The 18,924-nt window shown below is 38.5% G+C and overlaps 1 protein-coding gene across 3 annotated transcripts in view; it reads left to right on the top strand.

Annotated features, from left to right (window-relative positions):
* Positions 1 to 18,924, top strand: part of LOC105474652 (exonuclease 1) — a 42,072-nt gene that overhangs the window by 2,439 nt on the left and 20,709 nt on the right. For all 3 annotated transcript variants that reach the window (XM_011729468.3, XM_011729466.3, XM_071073587.1), the window contains exons 4-10: positions 1,701 to 1,820; positions 2,773 to 2,896; positions 5,319 to 5,456; positions 6,475 to 6,687; positions 8,783 to 8,970; positions 9,672 to 9,768; positions 14,965 to 15,190. In XM_011729468.3, the coding sequence (XP_011727770.2) occupies positions 1,701 to 1,820; positions 2,773 to 2,896; positions 5,319 to 5,456; positions 6,475 to 6,687; positions 8,783 to 8,970; positions 9,672 to 9,768; positions 14,965 to 15,190 (1,106 nt within the window). The remainder of the gene's footprint in view (positions 1 to 1,700; positions 1,821 to 2,772; positions 2,897 to 5,318; positions 5,457 to 6,474; positions 6,688 to 8,782; positions 8,971 to 9,671; positions 9,769 to 14,964; positions 15,191 to 18,924) is intronic.

Genomic DNA, 18,924 nt, shown 5'->3' with positions numbered 1-18,924 from the left:
TGAGACCTACAGTACCTTTTTTTCCCCCAGAAACGGATTGTTTTCACTCAATGCCAGAACTTATCAGGAAGTGAAAGTTGTATGTTTTAGAATATTCCCAAATCAGGGATGACTGCCTTCTGTGATAATAGGCCTAGTTTTCTTTCTTTATAATAAGCCGGAGTATCAAGACACTGATGGACAAAGACTATTCATATCTCCTTTATTTTATTTATATATATTTATATTTATTTATTTATTTTTTTGAGACGCAATTTCTGTTGCCCAGGCTGGAGTGCAGTGGCACAATCTCGGCTCACTGCAACCTCCGCCTCCCAGGTTCAAGCAATTCTCCTGTCTCAACCTCCCAAGTAGCTGGGATTATAGGCACGCACCACCACGCCGGGCTAATTTTTGTATTTTTAGTAGAGACAGGGTTTCACCATGTTGGCCAGGCAGGTCTCGAACTCCTGACCTCAAGTGATCCACCTGCTTTGGCCTCCCAAAGTGCTGAGATTACAGGCATGAGCCACCATGCCTGGCCCAATTCTTAACCTAAGATAAATGTTTTAACAAATGCTTTGAAATCCATGATAATTTCTGACTCCCACATTCTTGGGTACAGAAAACATACTGCTAATCCTGGTTAGCAAAGAAACAAATGTGTTATAAATTTCATTATTATTTCTTATTTGCTTTCTTCTAAATTTTGCTTTATGATCAGCAGGTCCCAATCATTGTTCCATGCCAATGCAAGTTCACTGTCACTGATCTACAACAAATAGAAAAAATAAGGATAACAATGTAGTGAATCTTTCATCAAGATGACTATATATGATTTAAAAGGTCATCTTTTATTTTCTTTATTTTAGCTGCTAAGTTTGTGTTATGCAAAAAGATTACCTTTAAAGATTGTTTTCCCCTTCCTGTTTTTGAGCTAAAATGTCCTTTTCTTTATAAAATGATAGAAGTTGTAAATGCAGTTGTTTTTGTTCCAATACCTAATGTAATACCTGACCCTCGATTGGATCCTGGATTTGGAAAAAATAGTAGCAGTGGTGTCCTGGAGCCAACTCATATGGGCTCTTTATACACCATGTCTTCTCAGCTCAGCATTCATTGAGTTCACCTAGGTAGCTCATCTGCCATTGAGGAATATTTATCTCAGGGAAATCAGGCACCTCTTCCCCGAGAACTGGTTGTTAAACATTTACCAGGACACCACTGAATACAAGAAACATTACTGAGACAATTGTACCAATTATAATATAAATAGTATTAAATAGTATTATATCACTATTAAATTACTTAGCCATGATGTGGTATTGTTGGAAGAATCCAGTGTTTACTGTACTGTTCTTTCAACTTTTCAATAGATTTGACATTTTTTAACATAAAAAAATGAGGGGAAAAGACCAGATTTGAAACCAAAGATGTGAGAATTAGAAGGGATATCAAAGCTTTTTAATTCACTGGTAAGGAAACCAAGGCTTGGAGGATCAAGTAGTTCACCAGACATCACTTGGCTCATAAGTATCCAAGGCAGGATTTGAATCCAAGTCTAGTAAGTTAGAGTTCCAATTCCTACGAAAACATTTGCTTAAAATAACAAAATAAAAAACTTTCTCTTTTCATAGTTTTCTCATCTGGCTTAAAATAGGGCAGAAGTATTACCTTAAGAAAGGCGAAGCACTGAAATGTATTTTTCTTTTTTTCCATAGGTATGTAGGATTTTGTATGAAATTTGTAAATATGTTACTATCTCATGGGATCAAGCCTATTCTCGTATTTGATGGATGTACTTTACCTTCTAAAAAGGAAGTAGAGAGATCTAGAAGAGAGTAAGTTAATTCTCTACTTAATCTCTAACTTAATTGCACTAAGATCAGACACTATAGTCTATATGATACCAATTTTTAAAATTTTAAGCCAGGCTCAGTGGCTTGCACCTATTGTCCTAGGTACTCAGGAGGTTGGGGCAAGAGGATCACTTGAGCCCAGGAGTTAAACACTTTAGTGCTCTATGATCACCTCTGTGAACAGCCACTGTACTCCAGCCTGGGCAACATAGTGAGACCCAGTCACTAAAAATTTTCTTTTTCTTTTTATTTTTTGACAGTCTCACTCTATCGCCCAGTCTAGAGTGCAGTGGTGCAATCTTGGCTCGCTGGGACCTCCACCTCCCAGATTCAAGAAATTCTTGTATCTCAGCCTCCCAAGTAGCTGGGACTACAGGCACGTGCCACCACGCCCGGCTAATTTTTGAATTTTTAGTAGAGATGGGGTTTTGCCATGTTGGCCAGGCTGGTCTCAAACTCCTGGCCTCAAGTGATCTACCCGCCTTGGCCTCCCAAAGTGCTAGAATTACAGGCATGAGCCACTGTGCCTGGCCTAAAAAAAAATTAATAAATAAAATTTTAATTTGTTGAGGCTTATTTTATAGCCTAGTATGTGAACAGATTCCCTTAAATGTTATGCATCTGCTACATTATTATCACTTTTGTTTAAAAGTATCTTAGTTACTGTATTTTCTTTGACATAAAGAATTGCTGTGGAAAAGTGTAATGGTAATCTTGTGTGTGTGTGTGCATATGGTCATTCTAAATCACTTGTTCTTTTTGCCTTAGAAGCCCAAAACATCTGGGTTAATGTTCTCAAGGACCTGGTGTGTACTTTCTAATGAGTCAAAAATTTTTTCAATTCTAGGAAAGCTTCTTGAATTATAGTTTTGTTACAGTTTCTTGAGTCAGCGTCTTAAATGTTTTATATTTTAAAAATGTTCTTCCCTTGCAGAAGACGACAAGCCAATCTTCTTAAGGGAAAGCAGCTTCTTCGTGAGGGGAAAGTCTCGGAAGCCCGAGAGTGTTTCACCCGGTCTGTCAATATCACCCATGCCATGGCCCACAAAGTAATTAAAGTAAGCCACTGGAAAATGAAGACAAAGGGGCAGATGGGCAGGTTCACCAAAGCTAGTTACAACTTGTTTATTAATGGGAGAGGAAGAAAATCAAGGGTGGAAAATTGTTCTAGGCCTAACTTCAAGTAAAGGGCAGATGTCAGAAGAAGACGGGAACAGCATCATTAGTTAGAGAAGACTTCAACAATTTCCGAGGAGAAATCCTAAGGCATAAGTAAGGCTCTCTCTTTAGTCATATTGTTCCATAGCAGTGGAAGGAACAGGGCCAGACACAGTGGCTCACACCTGTAATCCCAGCACTTTGGGACGCTGAGGCAGGAGGATCATTTGAGCTCAGGAGTTTGAGACCATCCTGGGCAACATGATGAGACCCTGTCTCTATTTAAAATAAAAAAATAAAGAGATGGAAGGAACAAATTCCTGGAGGCGTCGGTCTCACCCAACTCACCTATAGTCTTCAACACTTACTGTAACTGGCACTCCTGAATGACAGATCTGTGATTTAGTTTTGTTGCCCCAGGCACCCTACAGACTTCTGTTCCCTTTTGCCTCCTCCTTGCAGCAGCTTCTTTCCTTATTCCTGTACATCTTAGTGTCAAGGTGCCCACAGTCCCAGCCCTCACTTTCCCCTTTTTAGAGCCTACTTGGTAAAGGCGTTGTGGTTTTATTGTTCGTTTGCTTGTTTTGAGGCAGAGTTTCACTCTCGTTGCCCAGGCTGGAGCGCGATGGCACGATCTCGGTTCACTGCAACCTCCACCTCCTGGGTTCAAGCGATTCTCCTGCCTCAGCCTCCCAAGTAGCTGGGGTTACAGGCATGCGCCATCATGCCTGGCTAATTTTGTATTTTTAGTAGAGACGGGTTTCACCATGTTGGTCACGCTGGTCTCAAACTCCCAACCTCAGGTGATCCGCCCACCTCGGCCTCCCAAAGTGCTCGGATTACAAGGTTGAGCCACCGTGCCCGGCCTGTTAAAGGTATGATGATAAAGGTGGAGTCAGCTTTTTCTAGCTTACAGTTCTGACGTCCAGTTCCTGAGCTAAAATGGGCACTACAGTTCCGATTTTGGCTTTGTCATTTGAGTCTCTGGCTCTTTCTGTATGGGTGAAGCTAGAAGGAAAGGGTGGGATGCAAGAGAGAGAGAGTGTGATGTATAGGGAAATGTGTGCTCTGTGTAGTCGGGAGAAGAGAGGCTGCATCGTGTGCGGAAGTAGAGGAGAAACCCTGATTGGACATAAATAGTGGTGTAAAAGGATGAGAGTAGGACTATTGCTGGACAAAAAAAGAAAAAAAAATGAGAAAAATAGCAAATTGCAAATTGTCACCAAAATTGATAGCAGCAGGATCTTGATACCTCTTTCCTCCTCTTTTTTTCTTCCCTTTTTTTTTTTTTTTTTTTTAAACTTCCCAAAGCCTCTCTTCAGGCCTTGGGAACCATTTTCCCATAATTTAGAACATGGAAGTTCCAGTTCCAACTGGTTAGATTTTGACACAGAGGCTATGATAGGGACTGTTTTTCTTAGCAAGGTTATTTTAAAAGTATTTTTTCATAATGCATTGGTTTAAATATAGTGCTATAGTCTATAATATATATGTAAGATATATTATTAGAGGAGAGTTGTATTTGTGTGTATACATATACACATACGTGTATATATTTTCCCCTAAGACATTGCTGAATATGGTCTATAATTTTATCAATACTATGTCAGTACACTGATTTTCATAGCCTGACAGGACAACCTGTTATTTTTATGGGGAACATATATTCAAAACTCCAAACAAATGTATATTTTTGGAACATAGCCATTCTTAAGATGGAAGCTTTCTATAATATAAAATAATTGGGCCAGGCACAATGGCTTAACTCTTACAATGCCAACACTTTGGGAAACTGAAGCGAGTGGATCACTTGTGTCCAGGAGTTTGAGACCAGCCTAGACAACATGGCAAAACCTTGTCTCCACAAAAAATACAAAAAAATTAGCTGGGCATGGTGGCATGCACCTGTAGTCCCACCTACTTGGGAGGCTGAGGTGGGAAGCCCAGGAGGTCAAAGCTGCAGTCCACCCTGCTGGCTGGCACTACTGCACTCCAGCCTGGGTGACAGAGCCAGAACCTAGCTCCAAAAAATAACATAATTACTTGTGTAACTTGTAGGATTCTTTTTTCCTCTGGCTGTGTAGCAGTATTTCTTTTCTCCAAATTCTATAAATTGAGTTTTAAAAAATGTCTTAGTGGCTATATAATTAGTTCAACATATACTGAAACTTATAGTAGAAAAACTCTACTTCAAAGGAAATGATTTCTCAAAGTAATATTAGCATGTGTGTGCTGAGGCTAGTCATAAAGTGGGTTTGAAACAGGAAGTTGTTTAGTACTTTCCAAATGCCGTGCTAGAGATTCACTTTGATTCTCTTCCAGGCTGCCCGGTCTCAGGGCGTAGATTGCCTCGTGGCTCCCTATGAAGCTGATGCGCAGTTGGCCTATCTTAACAAAGCGGGAATTGTACAAGCCATAATTACAGAGGACTCGGATCTCCTAGCTTTTGGCTGTAAAAAGGTACTCAACTCTGACTACTGTGTATTACTTTTCTATGTAGATAGAGGTAGTGTAAATCAAGAAGCTGAAGTTTTTCCTGTCCAGGAAATTATTATAATTTATAATATTTATAATACTTACAAAGTTTTATAAAATAAATTATTTTAATAGAATATTTGCAACTGACATCTATTTTTATAATGTTAATAATTATTTAAAATGAAAAGAAGGGTTTTGCTGCTTGATGTTTGTGTACTCTGGATACTTTTTCAAAGTAAGCCCTTAAGGTTGGAGGGGTTTGTTATTGTTTTATGCAAATTCTTTAGTAGAATGTGGACCTATCAGTTTTATTTTTTAATAATAACAACATATGCTTTATATTTCTTGATTAGGTTAGGTATACTAACGTATGTACTAATGGGTTGCGATGCAGTTATTTAGAATTATGTATAAAACTATTTCATGGAAAACTTTAGGGGAGAATTAAGATACAAAACTACAGGATGTTCTCATTTTTGTTAATGCCTATATTTATGACTAGAAGGGTGTCTATCAAAAGGTTAATTAATGCTAGGCTACAGTGATGAATGAGGGAATATGGATGACTTGTTTTCTTCCTGAATTTCTATGTTTTCCAAATTTTCTACAATAAACATGTATTGTTTCAACAATAAGGAAAAAGATTACTGAAAAGGTACAAGTGACAGAGAAAGAGAAAATGTTTTTTGTATGCATTACTGTTTGATTATCATGTCAACCCTGTAACATAAGTAGGAAATAAAGAGATGCAAAAAGAGCTTTCTTTATACCAGAATTGTGACAATTGAGTCCTGGCTGTATAGCCTTGTCTAGTCATATCCTGTGCTTCAGCATAATTTATTTGTAAACTTTGTAGTCATCAGCCTGTCTATCTGTGTCTCCTCTCTTTCAGTGTTATGGTGAAGAACAAGAAAGATTTCTTAAAATTATTGCAGTGGCTTAGATAATGACAAATAAAAGTGGCCCTTCTAGGTATTAACAATTTCTCTTCCTTTTGAAGGTGATTTTAAAGATGGACCAGTTTGGAAATGGACTTGAAATTGATCAAGCTCGGCTAGGAATGTGCAGACAACTTGGGGATATATTCACAGAAGAGAAGTTTCGTTACATGTGTATTCTTTCAGGCTGTGACTACCTTTCATCACTGCGTGGGATTGGATTGGCAAAAGCATGCAAAGTCCTAAGACTAGCCAATAATCCAGATATAGTAAAGGTAAGAGTGAATTGCTAAGTGTCATATTCAGTTTCTGAAGCATTTCCTTAATAAAATAATAAATCAGAATATGGATTTAAATATTCTGTTATGTGAATCACCTATATTACATTACTAAAAGGAGCAAATGACTGAGGCACTAGAACTTTGCTTTAGCAACTAACATATATTGGGAAAATCATGTTTTCTGCAATTGGCAAAAAAGTAGTGATTTTTAAAATAAAGACTAGTATAAAGAGTCTCAAGGGCAAAATATTATAGGGTAAAATTAAACTCAGAGTCTTTTGACTTCTGTGCTATAACTCTATAGTAGTGGTTCTCAAACTTTTTGGTCTCAAGATCCATTTACCCTCCTCAACCTCTTTATGGTAATATTTTTTGTTTATGTAGGCAATAGCTATTGATACCTACTGAATTAAAAAAAACAAATTTAAATGTTTATCAATTCACTTAAACTTTATAATAAACTCATTACTTGTTAGCATAAATAGCATGCTTTTATGAAAAATAAAAATTATGAGAGAGGAATCATGCATTTATGCAAATCTCTTTAATGTGGCCTAATAGTAAGACAGCTGTGTTTGTATACAAGTTGAACATCCCTAATCCAAAAATCTGAAATGTTCAAAAATCCAAAACTTTTTGAGTCCTGGCATGGCAAGTGAAAAATTCCACATCTCATCTCATGTGAAGGGTACACAAAATTATTAAAAATACTGTATAAAGTTACCTTCAGTCTATGTGTGTAAGGCTTATATGAAACATAAGGCCGGGCGCGGTGGCTCAAGCCTGTAATCCCAGCACTTTGGGAGGCCGAGACGGGCGGATCACGAGGTCAGGAGATCGAGACCATCCTGGCTAACACGGTGAAACCCCGTCTCTACTAAAAAATACAAAAAAAAAAAAACTAGCCGGGCGAGGTGGCGGGCGCCTGTAGTCCCAGCTACTCAGGAGGCTGAGGCAGGAGAATAGCGTGAACCCGGGAGGCAGAGCTTGCAGTGAGCCGAGATCTGGCCACTGCACTCCAGCCTGGGCGGCAGAGCGAGACTCCATCTCCAAAAAAAAAAAAAGAAACATAAATTGAGTTTTTTTTCCTTCACCCTCTTGCTGTCAGTGTGTAGAAATGTAAATGGATTTTATGTTTAGACTTGGGTCCCATCCCCAAGTTATCTCATAATGTGTATATGCAAATATTCCACAATCTGAAAAAATTGAAAATCTGAAATACTTCTGGTGCCGAGCATTTTGGATAATGTGTACCCAACCTGTATCTGCTGCCTCATTAAGTCTCATTTGATATCATGTGTCATATATCCTCTGGAAAATTCTGAGACTCTGGACATCACTACTTTGTAGTTTCTCTTAAAAAATAAACATCAAAGAAGCTCATTTTCCCCCTTGGATATTCTCTAAAGCCCTTACAGTTTGCAGAGCAGAAATTCCATTTTTCTGTTTCCAAGAGTACAAGGCATGAGTCCTCAGGGCTAAGAGTGATGTAATGTAATGGAAAGATCTCTAGGTTGGAAGATAGTGTCCCAAGTGGGAATAGGACCACATGCCTTAACTAGCCTGTGACTCCAGGATCCCTTTGGTTCTCTGGGTCTTCCCTTTTTCATCTATGAATTTCCTGTGCAGTGTTTAGGATCCTTTCCAGTTTTAAGCATCCATGACTATCACAGAAATCAGAATGTCAACTTGGTTTAAACATATGATCTCGGAATATTTGGATTTTTTTTAATTTTCAGGTTTTGGATGTTCTTTGTTTTTTCCTTTCTTGATAAAAAGGACTTTGAAGTTGAATGAATAATGTATCTCAGAGTTACACCTAGAAACACAAACTTGATGTATTATATAACTGTATGTTTTTATCCCTCAAATTAGTAATAGAAAAAACAAAGAAAATACTAGTTATGAGACTTAGAATTTTAAGTGATACAACATGGTTGTGTTAGCTGGTGGAATTTTTTAACGTAGATGAAAGCAGTGAATGTTTCAATCCCTCTTCATGACCCTGTAATGTAAATCAGTCAGCCTTGAGGATAATATGTTCCCTGTTCTTTAGTTGCAGATAAAATATTTTTGCATGTATTGTTAGGTTATCAAGAAAATTGGACATTATCTCAAGATGAATATCATGGTACCAGAGGATTACATCAAAGGATTTATTCGGGCCAACAATACCTTCCTCTATCAGCTAGTTTTTGATCCCATCAAAAGGAAACTTATTCCTCTGAACGCCTATGAAGATGATGTTGATCCTGAAACACTAAGCTATGCTGGGCAGTATCCTTTCTGAACCAGAATGGTAGAATTTGAGTATTTTTCTTCAATATTTTTATCGTGATATTTTTTGTGAGGCCTTTAGTAAAAAGCTTGCACATTATTTTTTGCTTTTTTTTTATAGTGAAATCTGTATATTGTTCATTTAAATTACCATGCTAGTAAAAATTTAGAACAACTTTTTGTTCATAAACCAAAGACTCATCCACTATGCATTCTCCTTAGATTGACTGACAGGAGCATACACAGGGTCCGTCACTTACGGTACACATTCCAAAGGTGGCTCTTGAGAGGACCTCCTTGTGGCAAGCAAGCTCAACTTATCAGGAGGAGCATTCTGGGCATTTGAGTGCACCAGGAGAGGATGCCCTTCCCATAGCCACCGGCCATGTGCGTGCAGGCTGATTCGGAGCCCTGAGTCACTTAGGTGGTGGCTAGGACTTTCCCCTCTGTTTCCCTTGAAAGGGAGGGAGTCAATGATGGCATAGGCCCTCGTCAGAAGACACCAACTCCTGCAGGAACAGATAGAGACTAGCAAACTGTGTCTTTGCTTTCAGTGATGCAGATGCATAAAGTAAGGAGACTCCATTTAAGTCATAAACGTATGGATTTTCTGTGACAATAGACAACATTTTTCCATCTAAGTTTAGTATCATTTGGTTGGTTGTTAATAAATACCTTTTTCCTTAATCTTACTAACCTAGATATGTTGATGATTCCATAGCTCTTCAAATAGCACTTGGAAATAAAGATATAAATACTTTTGAACAGATTGATGACTACAATCCGGACACTGCTATGGTAACGTTTTGATGACCGCTCTATGAAAACACATTTTAGTTATGTCTCAAGAGCTGTGATGAAAGGCAAATCTTCATACACTAAAGCGTCTTTTAAGCGTTTCTATATCCAGGCTCTGTGCAGAGTGTACATTAAAAACAACTTGATCCTAGAGAAATTACATCTATTAGAGCATAGGGATAGTGGTTAATTTTTTAAAATTAAAGAAGTGACTGTTATTTATTATCAAACCCTTATCCTTGAGCATTTCTTTGACTATACCAAGCATTTGATGCCTTTTTTTCTCATCTCACTCCGTTCAGCTTCTGTGGCATTTGGCTTTATTGAAGACCCAAAGCTAGGAATGCTCAGGAGTTAAAGCTGTGTTTTCACCCATGCACAATTTAACAAATATTTAATGCATGCCCTGCTGTTTCTTTAAACAATTTGCTGTTTTCTTTTCTTTTCTTTTCTTTTTTTCTTTTCTTTTTTTTTTTTTTGAGACAGCATTTCACTCTTGTTGCTCAGGCTGGAGTGCAGTGGTGTGATCTCAGCTCACCACAACCTCCACCTCCCAGGTTCAAGCTATTCTGCCTCAGCCTCCCGAGTAGCTGGGATTACAGGCATGCACCACCACGCCCGGCTAATTTTGTATTTTTAGTAGAGATGTGGTTTCTCTATTTTGCCCTGGCTGGTCTGGAACTCCCAACCTCAGATGATCCACCTGCCTTGGTCTGGGATTACAGGCATGAACCACCGCGCCTGGCCACAATTTGCTGTTTTCTTCTGTTTCTTCAGTATTGTATGTATTCCTTAAGATACTGTCTCCCATCATTCTCTTTCTCTTTGTATTCCTATTTATCCTCTGTTCTCTTTTCTGTTTACATTTCTTCCTTAGGTAAATCCATAGGGCTTTAATCCCATTTACGTAAAGAACTCACATCTCCATCTTTACTCCAGTCTCTTTCCTGTCCACCAACCACAGAATTCTCTCACCGTCTCTTGCAGCTCTGATTTCCTCAAGTCTATTCATAGGCAAAACTAAACTCTTCATGTTTTTAATCAACTTTTAATCACATTTCTCTTTTATGTTTCTACTTAGCACTTACTACTGTACAACATTATGCTTCTTTTCTGATTCTTTGCAATAGAATGTGGTCTTCATAAAGGCAGAACTTGGTGGTCCTCACTGCTGTATGATGTTTACTATGTTTATATGTTGAGTGAATGAGTGTCACCTATAGGTCTCACACCAGAAAACTTGGAAATAAACTTTGGCTTCCATTTCGTTGCTACAACCTCTTGCCTCTTTGAGTTGTCCTTCTGGTTAACATTTGCTTCTTTCCGCAAGCTTCCAGTTTAATTCTTGCTCACTACTTTATCACTTTACTAAACATTTATCAAGCACCGAAACAATGTAATTAGGTTAGCTAGGGTTCTGGAATATGAAGAAAAATAAGAAATATAGGAAAAGTAAGATCCTTGCCAGTCAAATGCCCATTGCCTAAATAGGAAGGAGATGTGATTCTATAGAGAGAAATGCGGTAAGTGCTATACTAAAGGTGTATTCTAGGCTCTGTGGAAACAAAAAGCATGTCCCTCACTCCACCTAAGTGGCAAACATTTTCATAATAATAATGGCAAACATTTTCTGAGCATTTACTATGTTCCAGGTGCTCTTTTAAGCACCTTAGACATAGTAACTCATTTACTCTTCAGAAAGCCGCTGAAGTCAGCACCGTTCTCATTTTACAGATGAGGAAACAGCTAGAAGACACTTAAGTAACTTTTCCAGCTCACCATTTTAATAAATAGGGAAGCTGTGATTCCAAGCCAAGCTCTCTACTGTCTGCTTAAGGAGAAACTGATGTGTATCCTCAGTTTGCAAGGATTAGTAGAGTTTTTCAAGATGGGTGAGTGATTTCAGGCTAAAAAACAAAAACAAAAAAGCAGTGTATGTAGAAAAAGTGATATATTAAGGGAATTCTTAGATTGTTCGTTATGGATGGACTAAGAATGTCTTAATGTTTACCATAGGGAACTAGATCTTGAGAAAAAAAGAAGTAAGCCTGGAAAAGATGACCCCTAACAAACTGGTGATCCACTGAGCACTGAAAGTAACCATTACTGTAAGTGGAAATAAGCCAGGCCTACCAAGAGAGCACAAATCCATAACAACACTAAAAATGAACTTTATCAACTTCAGTTATGTAAACCTTCCACTCAGGTTGCCATTTCCCTAGTTTCTCATCTTGCCCCGTCTAATATGGTAGCCACTGGCCGTGTGTGGCTATTTAAATTTGTTAAAATTAAATAAAATTGCTATTTTAGTTCTTCAGTTAGAGTAGCCACCTTTCAAGTGCTTAGTGGCTAACACTGGACAACACAGAGCTGTTCTATCAGTGCAGGAAATTCTGTTGAATTGTTTACTTCTATCATATTTTTATATCTAGGGACTCTAATTGTCTGTTTTTTGAAGATTTGGATCTCATCTCTTACCTTTCTCTCAGAATATGATAATGTTTTGAGTTTTCTTCCACTCTCTGTAACTGCTGTGTATTTTTCTCCTGTGTTGATATTTCCTCCCTCATGGTGGAAACTTCTGTGCAGCCATATTCGAAGGGGCCCCGAAAAGCTCCTGGGGAGCGCTGTGTGAGTGCGTGGGGCTTCTGATGTTGGACTTCATTCTCGGGTGACGTGGTTGGTAACACATTAGATTTGATTTGTGAATTCTCCAGTGTTGGAGTGTTCTCTACACAGTTACGTTTTTCCAAAAAGAGATGTCTGCCAAGGGTGTCTAAACTTTGGCTGGCTGTATTTTGAGAGCAGGATAGGGAAAGTGAGTTGGGACAGGCCAGGAAAGGGTAGCATGCATGGTTCCTTGCCATTCAATATTTAGCCTTTTGTTTCATCTCTGTTTTCAGACAAATGAATCTCTCTACCTTCAGAAATGCCTGCTACAGAGTCTGTTACTCTCTGTGGCTTTCAATGGTTCTAGTTCTGAAGGCAGGTAGATGTTTGTTGACTTGGCTGTGTAGTCAGGTTGGAGATGGGGACAAGGGGTCAAATAATCCTCTCTTTAGTGAGTTATCCCTCCACCGGGGGCTTCTGTAATTCCCAGGCTTTAATTCTCAAGCCTTTCTCCAGGTTTCTGTAGGTGGAATTGGCTTCTCTTTGATATTCTCTTCTGCCAACAAAGTCTTTTAATTTCTTCCATCTATATTCTCTCTTCACTGTGGTTTAGAAGTTACAGATTATCTCCTAATTTTATTGCAGATGAAGTTTGTGTTTCTTATTGCTTTGAGGAATGATTATGGAAAGAAGGAGACTGAAAAGTCCTATCTTTACACACCTGAACTATTGATAGTATTTAGCATTTCTTTCTTTTTTTTTTTTTTATTTGAGGCAGGGTCTCTTTCTCTGTCCTCCAGGCTGGAGTGCAGTGGCACCATCAGAGCTCCTGGGCTCAAGCGATCTTCAGTAACTGGCATCAGCCTCCTGAGTAGCTGCAACTGCAGGCACATGCCACTATGCCTGGCTGATTTTGTGTGTGTGTCTGTGGGGTCTCGCTATGTTGCCCAGGCTAGTCTTGAACTCCTGGCCTGAAGCAGTCATTCTGCCTTGGCCTCCAAAACTGCTGAGGTCACACATGTGGAGCCACCACACCTGGCCACAGCATTATAATTTTTTTGTTTTTGAGTTGGAGTCTCGCTCTGTCACCCAGGCTGGAGCGCAGTGGCATGATTTTAGCTCACTGCAACCTCTGCCTCTGAGTTTCAAGTGATTCTCCTGCCTCAGACTCCCAACTAGCTAGAATTACAAGCGTGTGCCACCACGCCCTACTGATTTTTGTATTTTCAGTAGAGATGGGGTTTCACCATATTAGCCAGGCTGGTCTTGAACTGACCTCAGGTGATCCGCCCACCTCAGCCTCCCAAAGTGCTAGGATTACAAGTGTGAGCCACCACACTCAGCCTATAATTTCATTAAGAATGATTCTTAAGCTTTTCCTTTGTCTCAGAAACTCAAATATAGTTGGGTATGTTGAGTATGTCCCATTACCAATGGCAATGTTACGGAACGCTAAGATGGCCGTCCTTCATCAGCTCAAATCCCTGTCAGATTTTTATCCTTCTCAGAGAAATTTCTGTAGGAACCATAATTGTACACCAAATGAATTTTTTTAATCTAAAATTTATTTTTCCCAGTCTGGTTTTCTACTTGTCTATTTCTCTTTTATTTAGTAAAACCATCAGTGGGATCTAATGCCATGAGCCATACTGATAAAGCTATTTTTTTATATTCATTCCCTCAATTAAATTACCTTCCTTATTAATTCTCAAAGGGTATTCTGAATAATGTCATCTGTTTTATTTATTTTTATTTTTCCCTTTCTTTAAGTGAAAGGCTTAGATTAGATTCTGAGTTCATGTGGGATTTTTGTCAGGTGGGATTGTAATGATTTTTTTTTCCCTTTCGCTGTCCTTCTCTATTAGGATATCATTGACATCCTCTTAGATCCTTGTCTTCCAAAATATGTAGTAATTGTGAATAACTTATTTTTTTTTTGAAACGGAGTCTCCCTCTCGGCTCACTGCAACCTCCACCATCTGGGTTCAAGTGATTCTCCTGCCTCAGCCTCCCAAGTAGCTGGGATTAGAGGTGCACGCCACCACACCTGGCTAGTTTTTGTACTTTTAGTAGTGGCGGGGTTTCACACTGTTGGCCAGGCTGGTCTCAAGCTCCTGACCTCAAGTGATCTGCCTGCCTCGGCCTCCCAAAATGAAGGGATTGTAGGCATGAGCCACCGTGCCTGGCTGCTTTCCATTTTAAAGACACCTTTTTCCTGACCACATTTCTTCAGTTGCAGTCTTATGTTTTGCACCATTTGTATTAGGAAGATTTTTATTTATTTGTTTGCTTTTAATCTTTTTTTCTACGCCTGCTCACGCTCTTGATTTTTTTTTTTTTGAAATGAGCTAACAAAGTTGCTTGACTCTCATCAGAAGAAAAACAGGCCTAGGAATATAAGAAATATTTAATGGAAAAGTATAGGACCAGCAAAGTAGGAAATGTTATTCAAGGACAGCTGTTTCATCAACAGCTGTTCTTTTTAAGGGTAACTTAAGATGTTTATTTATAATTTATGTTGATACAGAATGAAATAAATTGATTATTTTCTTTCTGCAAATAACCTTTTTCCTTTTCCTTTTCTAGCCTGCTCATTCAAGAAGTCGTAGTTGGGATGACAAAACATGTCAAAAGTCAGCTAATGTTAGCAGCATTTGGCATAGGAATTACTCTCCCAGACCAGAGTCGGGTATTGTTTCAGATGCCCCACGATTGAAGGAAAATCCAAGTACTGTGGGAGTGGAACGAGTGATTAGTACCAAAGGGTTAAATCTCCCAAGGAAATCATCCATTGTGAAAAGACCAAGAAGTGGTACGTATTTCAGTTTTGCAAAACGCTGGTGAATATGTGTCATATTTAAGAAATCATTGCCCAATGCAAAGTCGTGAAGATTTTCTCCTGTTTTCTTCTAGAAGTTTTATGGTTGTATTAGTCCATTTTCACCCTGCTGATAAAAACATACCTAGACTGGGCAATTTACAATAGAAAGAGGTTTAATGGACGCACAGTTCCATGTGACTGGGGAGGCCTCACAATTATGGTGGAAGGTGAAAGGCACGTCTCACATGGCGGCAAACGAGAAGAGTGAGAGCCCAGTGAAAGGGGTTTCCCCTCATAAAACCATCAGATCTCATGAGACTTATTCACTACCATGAGAACAGTATGGGGGAAACAGCCACTATGATTCAATTACCTCCCACCAGGTCCCTCCCACAACACATAGGAATTATGGGAGATACAATTCAAGATGAGATTTGGGTGGGAACACAGCCAAGCATCATCATTAGTTTTAGCTCTTACATTTTACAGTTTTAGCCTGTGAGCCATTTTGAGTTAGTTTTTTTTTTTTTAAATATGATGTGATGTAAGGATTATGGCTTTTTTTTTTACCTTGTATATATGGCTGTCCATATATTGTTCCAGCAATATATGTTCCAGCACCGTTTGTTAAAAAGTTTTCCTTTCCCCGTTTAATTGCCTTGGCACATCTGTTTAAAATCAGCTGACCACATATATGTGGATCTTTTTCTGAACTCTGTTATTCTATACCATTGCTCTCCATACCTATCTTTGCATCAAACTTTTGATTACTGTGGCTTTATAGGAAATCTTGAAGTGGGACAGTGTAAGTCTCTTAAGTTTGTTTTCTTTTGAAAAGTTGTTTTGGCCATTCCATGTTTTTCAGATTTCCATGTACATTTTAGAATTTAGCTTTTTAATTTCTATTAAAAAAAGGCCAGGCATAGTGGTTTGCACCTACTTAACTGCAACGTTTTGGGAGGCCAAGGCAGGTGGATTGCTTGAGCCTGGGAGTTCAGGACCAGGCTTGGCAACATACTGAGACCCTGTCTCTACAAAAAAAATTTTTAAGGCCGGGTGCAGTGGCTCACACCTATAATCCCAGCACTTTGGGAGGCCGAGGCAGGCAGATCACTTGAGATCAGGTGCTCCAAGACCAGCCTGGCCAACATGGCAAAACCCCATCTCTACTAAAAATACAAAAAATTAGCCGGGCATGGTGGCACACATCTGTAATCCCAGCTACTTGTGAGGCTGAGACAGGGGAATCACTGGAAGGCAGAGGAAATTAAGAAAGTTGTCAGCTGGTTATTCTCCAAAGCTGCAGCTTCCCTGCTCAAAGGGTCTTACTAGTTCAGAATACATTATCGTAAAACAAAAAATAAAAACAAAAGAAATTTTTAAAAAATTAGCCGAATATGGTGATGCGTGTCTGTAGTCCCGTCTATTTAGGAGGCTGAGGTGGGAGGATCACTTGAGCCTCTGAGTTCGAGGCTGCAGTGAGCCGTGGTCACATCACTGCACCCCAGCCTGAGTGACAGAACAAGACACTGTCTCAAAACAGATAAAAAATAAAAAAAAGTCTATTGAGATTTAGTTGAATCCATACATCAATTTGGAGAAAGTTGACATTTTAACAATACTGAGTTTTCTGATTCATTCATTTAAGTCTTTAATGCTTTGTAGTTTTCATTGTACAGATCTTAACATATCTGTTGTCAAATTTATCTTTATATATCAGATTTTTGATGCTGCTGTAAATAGTGTTTTCAGTTTTGTTTTCTAGTTGTTAATTGATAGTATATAGAAATACCGTTGATTTTTGTACATTAATCATATATTTGCAACTTTGCTCACATCACATATTAGTTCTAGTATCTCTTTTATGGAATATATAGGATTTTCTATATAAATTACTATGTCTCCTGTGAATAAGGACAATCTTGCTTCTCCTTTTCCAGTTTAAATACCTTTTATTTATTTTTCTTAGTATAGGAATCTAAGCTTGTTTTCTTTTGAACTGCCTGACCTCAGGATTTCCTATAAACCACAGTGTGTGATGTAACAGTGTGTCTGATGTAAAGATAGGTAAGGAGAGCTTTGGTGCAGAATAATAGAGTTCAGAAAAAGATCCACATATATGGTCAGCTGATTTTGAACAGATGTGCCAAGACAATTAAATGGGAAAAGGAAACTAGAATCTCTAGTACAATATTGAACAGAAGTGCTGAGAGTAATATACTAGGTATTGGGGAAACATGGGAATATTTTCACCATAGAGGATGTTTAACATGGAAAGAATGATTATAATTGCTTCCTTCTCTCTTAACTTCCTTCCCTCAGACATCTACATCAGTGAATGAAATAGCAACAATTAAAGTAAAGACTTGCAGATTTTAATTCATGCTTTTATTTTTCAAATTTAAATATAGATTATACATATTCAGCTGAAATATCCTGATTCCTTATGAACCTAAATGATTTTCATGATAATTATCTCTGAACCTTTGTTTCTTCATATGAAATAAAAGGTTTTTGTGTATGTTATATAAGATAATATATACTTGTTATAGAAGAAGTACACTGTACATATATGTTCTTTCCTTCCTTCCTTCCTCCCTCCCTCCCTCTCTCCCTTCCTCCCTTCCTTCCTTCCTTCCTTCCTTCCTCCCTTCTTTCAACAGAGTGTGGCCTGTGTCACCCAGGCTGGAGTGCAGTGGCGTGTTCTCAGCTCACTGCAGCCTCCACCTCCTGGGCTCAAGGAATTCTCTACCTCAGCCTCCCGAGTAGCCGGGATACAAGTGTCCACCACCACACCTGGCTAATTTTTGTATTTTTAGTAGAGATGGGGTTTCACCATGTTGGCCAGGCTGGTCTTGAACTCCTGACATCATGATCCACCTGCCTCGGCCTTCCAAAGTGCTGGGAATGCGGGTGTGAGCCACTGCACCTGGCCTGTACATGTTCTTTCATTTTCTTCTGCTACAATCAAGATATGCTGTCCAATAGCTCACTATCAGCAAGTTTACAAGACTAAGTCTGCTTTTTTGTAACTACAACTTATCAATAGGTTTTATCCCCTTTCTACACTCACAAACACAAAAACAAAACAAAAGAACTAGAGCAAGTTTAATTCCTATTTTATGTACCAGCCCCTCAGATGATTTAAAGATGGACATTGTGACCCTCCTAAATTTCTCTTCCAGGCTATTATGTTCCTTGGACATTCAGGTTGTGCTCTGGATATAATACAGGTTTTTAATAATAGCATAATTGTTAAAGTGAGTATGATTATTGAAATGTGGTCTGCTTACCACAGAATAAATATTTAGAATTGTGGCACTATTTCAGTCCTGCGCTTGTATTATTGCAAACTAAGATTGCATTCACATTCTTGCAATCTGGCATTTTGCTGGAATTTGCTGAGTTGATAATTGATATTTGCCAGTTGCTGTTAAGCCAGGTCTAGTTACATTTTAAACTTAATGTGGGTTAACTCATTCCTCTTACAATAATCTTAATTCATTTTAGTTCATTGTTCTGCCTGTTGATTTTTTTTGTTTGAATCTTTGTATTTTCTAACAAATGGGTATTATCTATGTCATCTGGAAATTGATGAGTCTAAAAGTTTTGGTTGCAGTATGTCTGCTTTTATAATGTTTAACTGAATCAGAGCAAGTACAGAAATCTGGAGCATATGAGACAGACTTCCTTTTGACTGACAGTTGCCAGTAGTAGTCTTCTAG

Source organism: Macaca nemestrina, chromosome 1 (assembly GCF_043159975.1).
Source record: "Macaca nemestrina isolate mMacNem1 chromosome 1, mMacNem.hap1, whole genome shotgun sequence".
NCBI classification, from domain to species: domain Eukaryota; kingdom Metazoa; phylum Chordata; class Mammalia; order Primates; family Cercopithecidae; genus Macaca; species Macaca nemestrina.
This window is presented reverse-complemented; position numbering and strand designations above follow the sequence as displayed.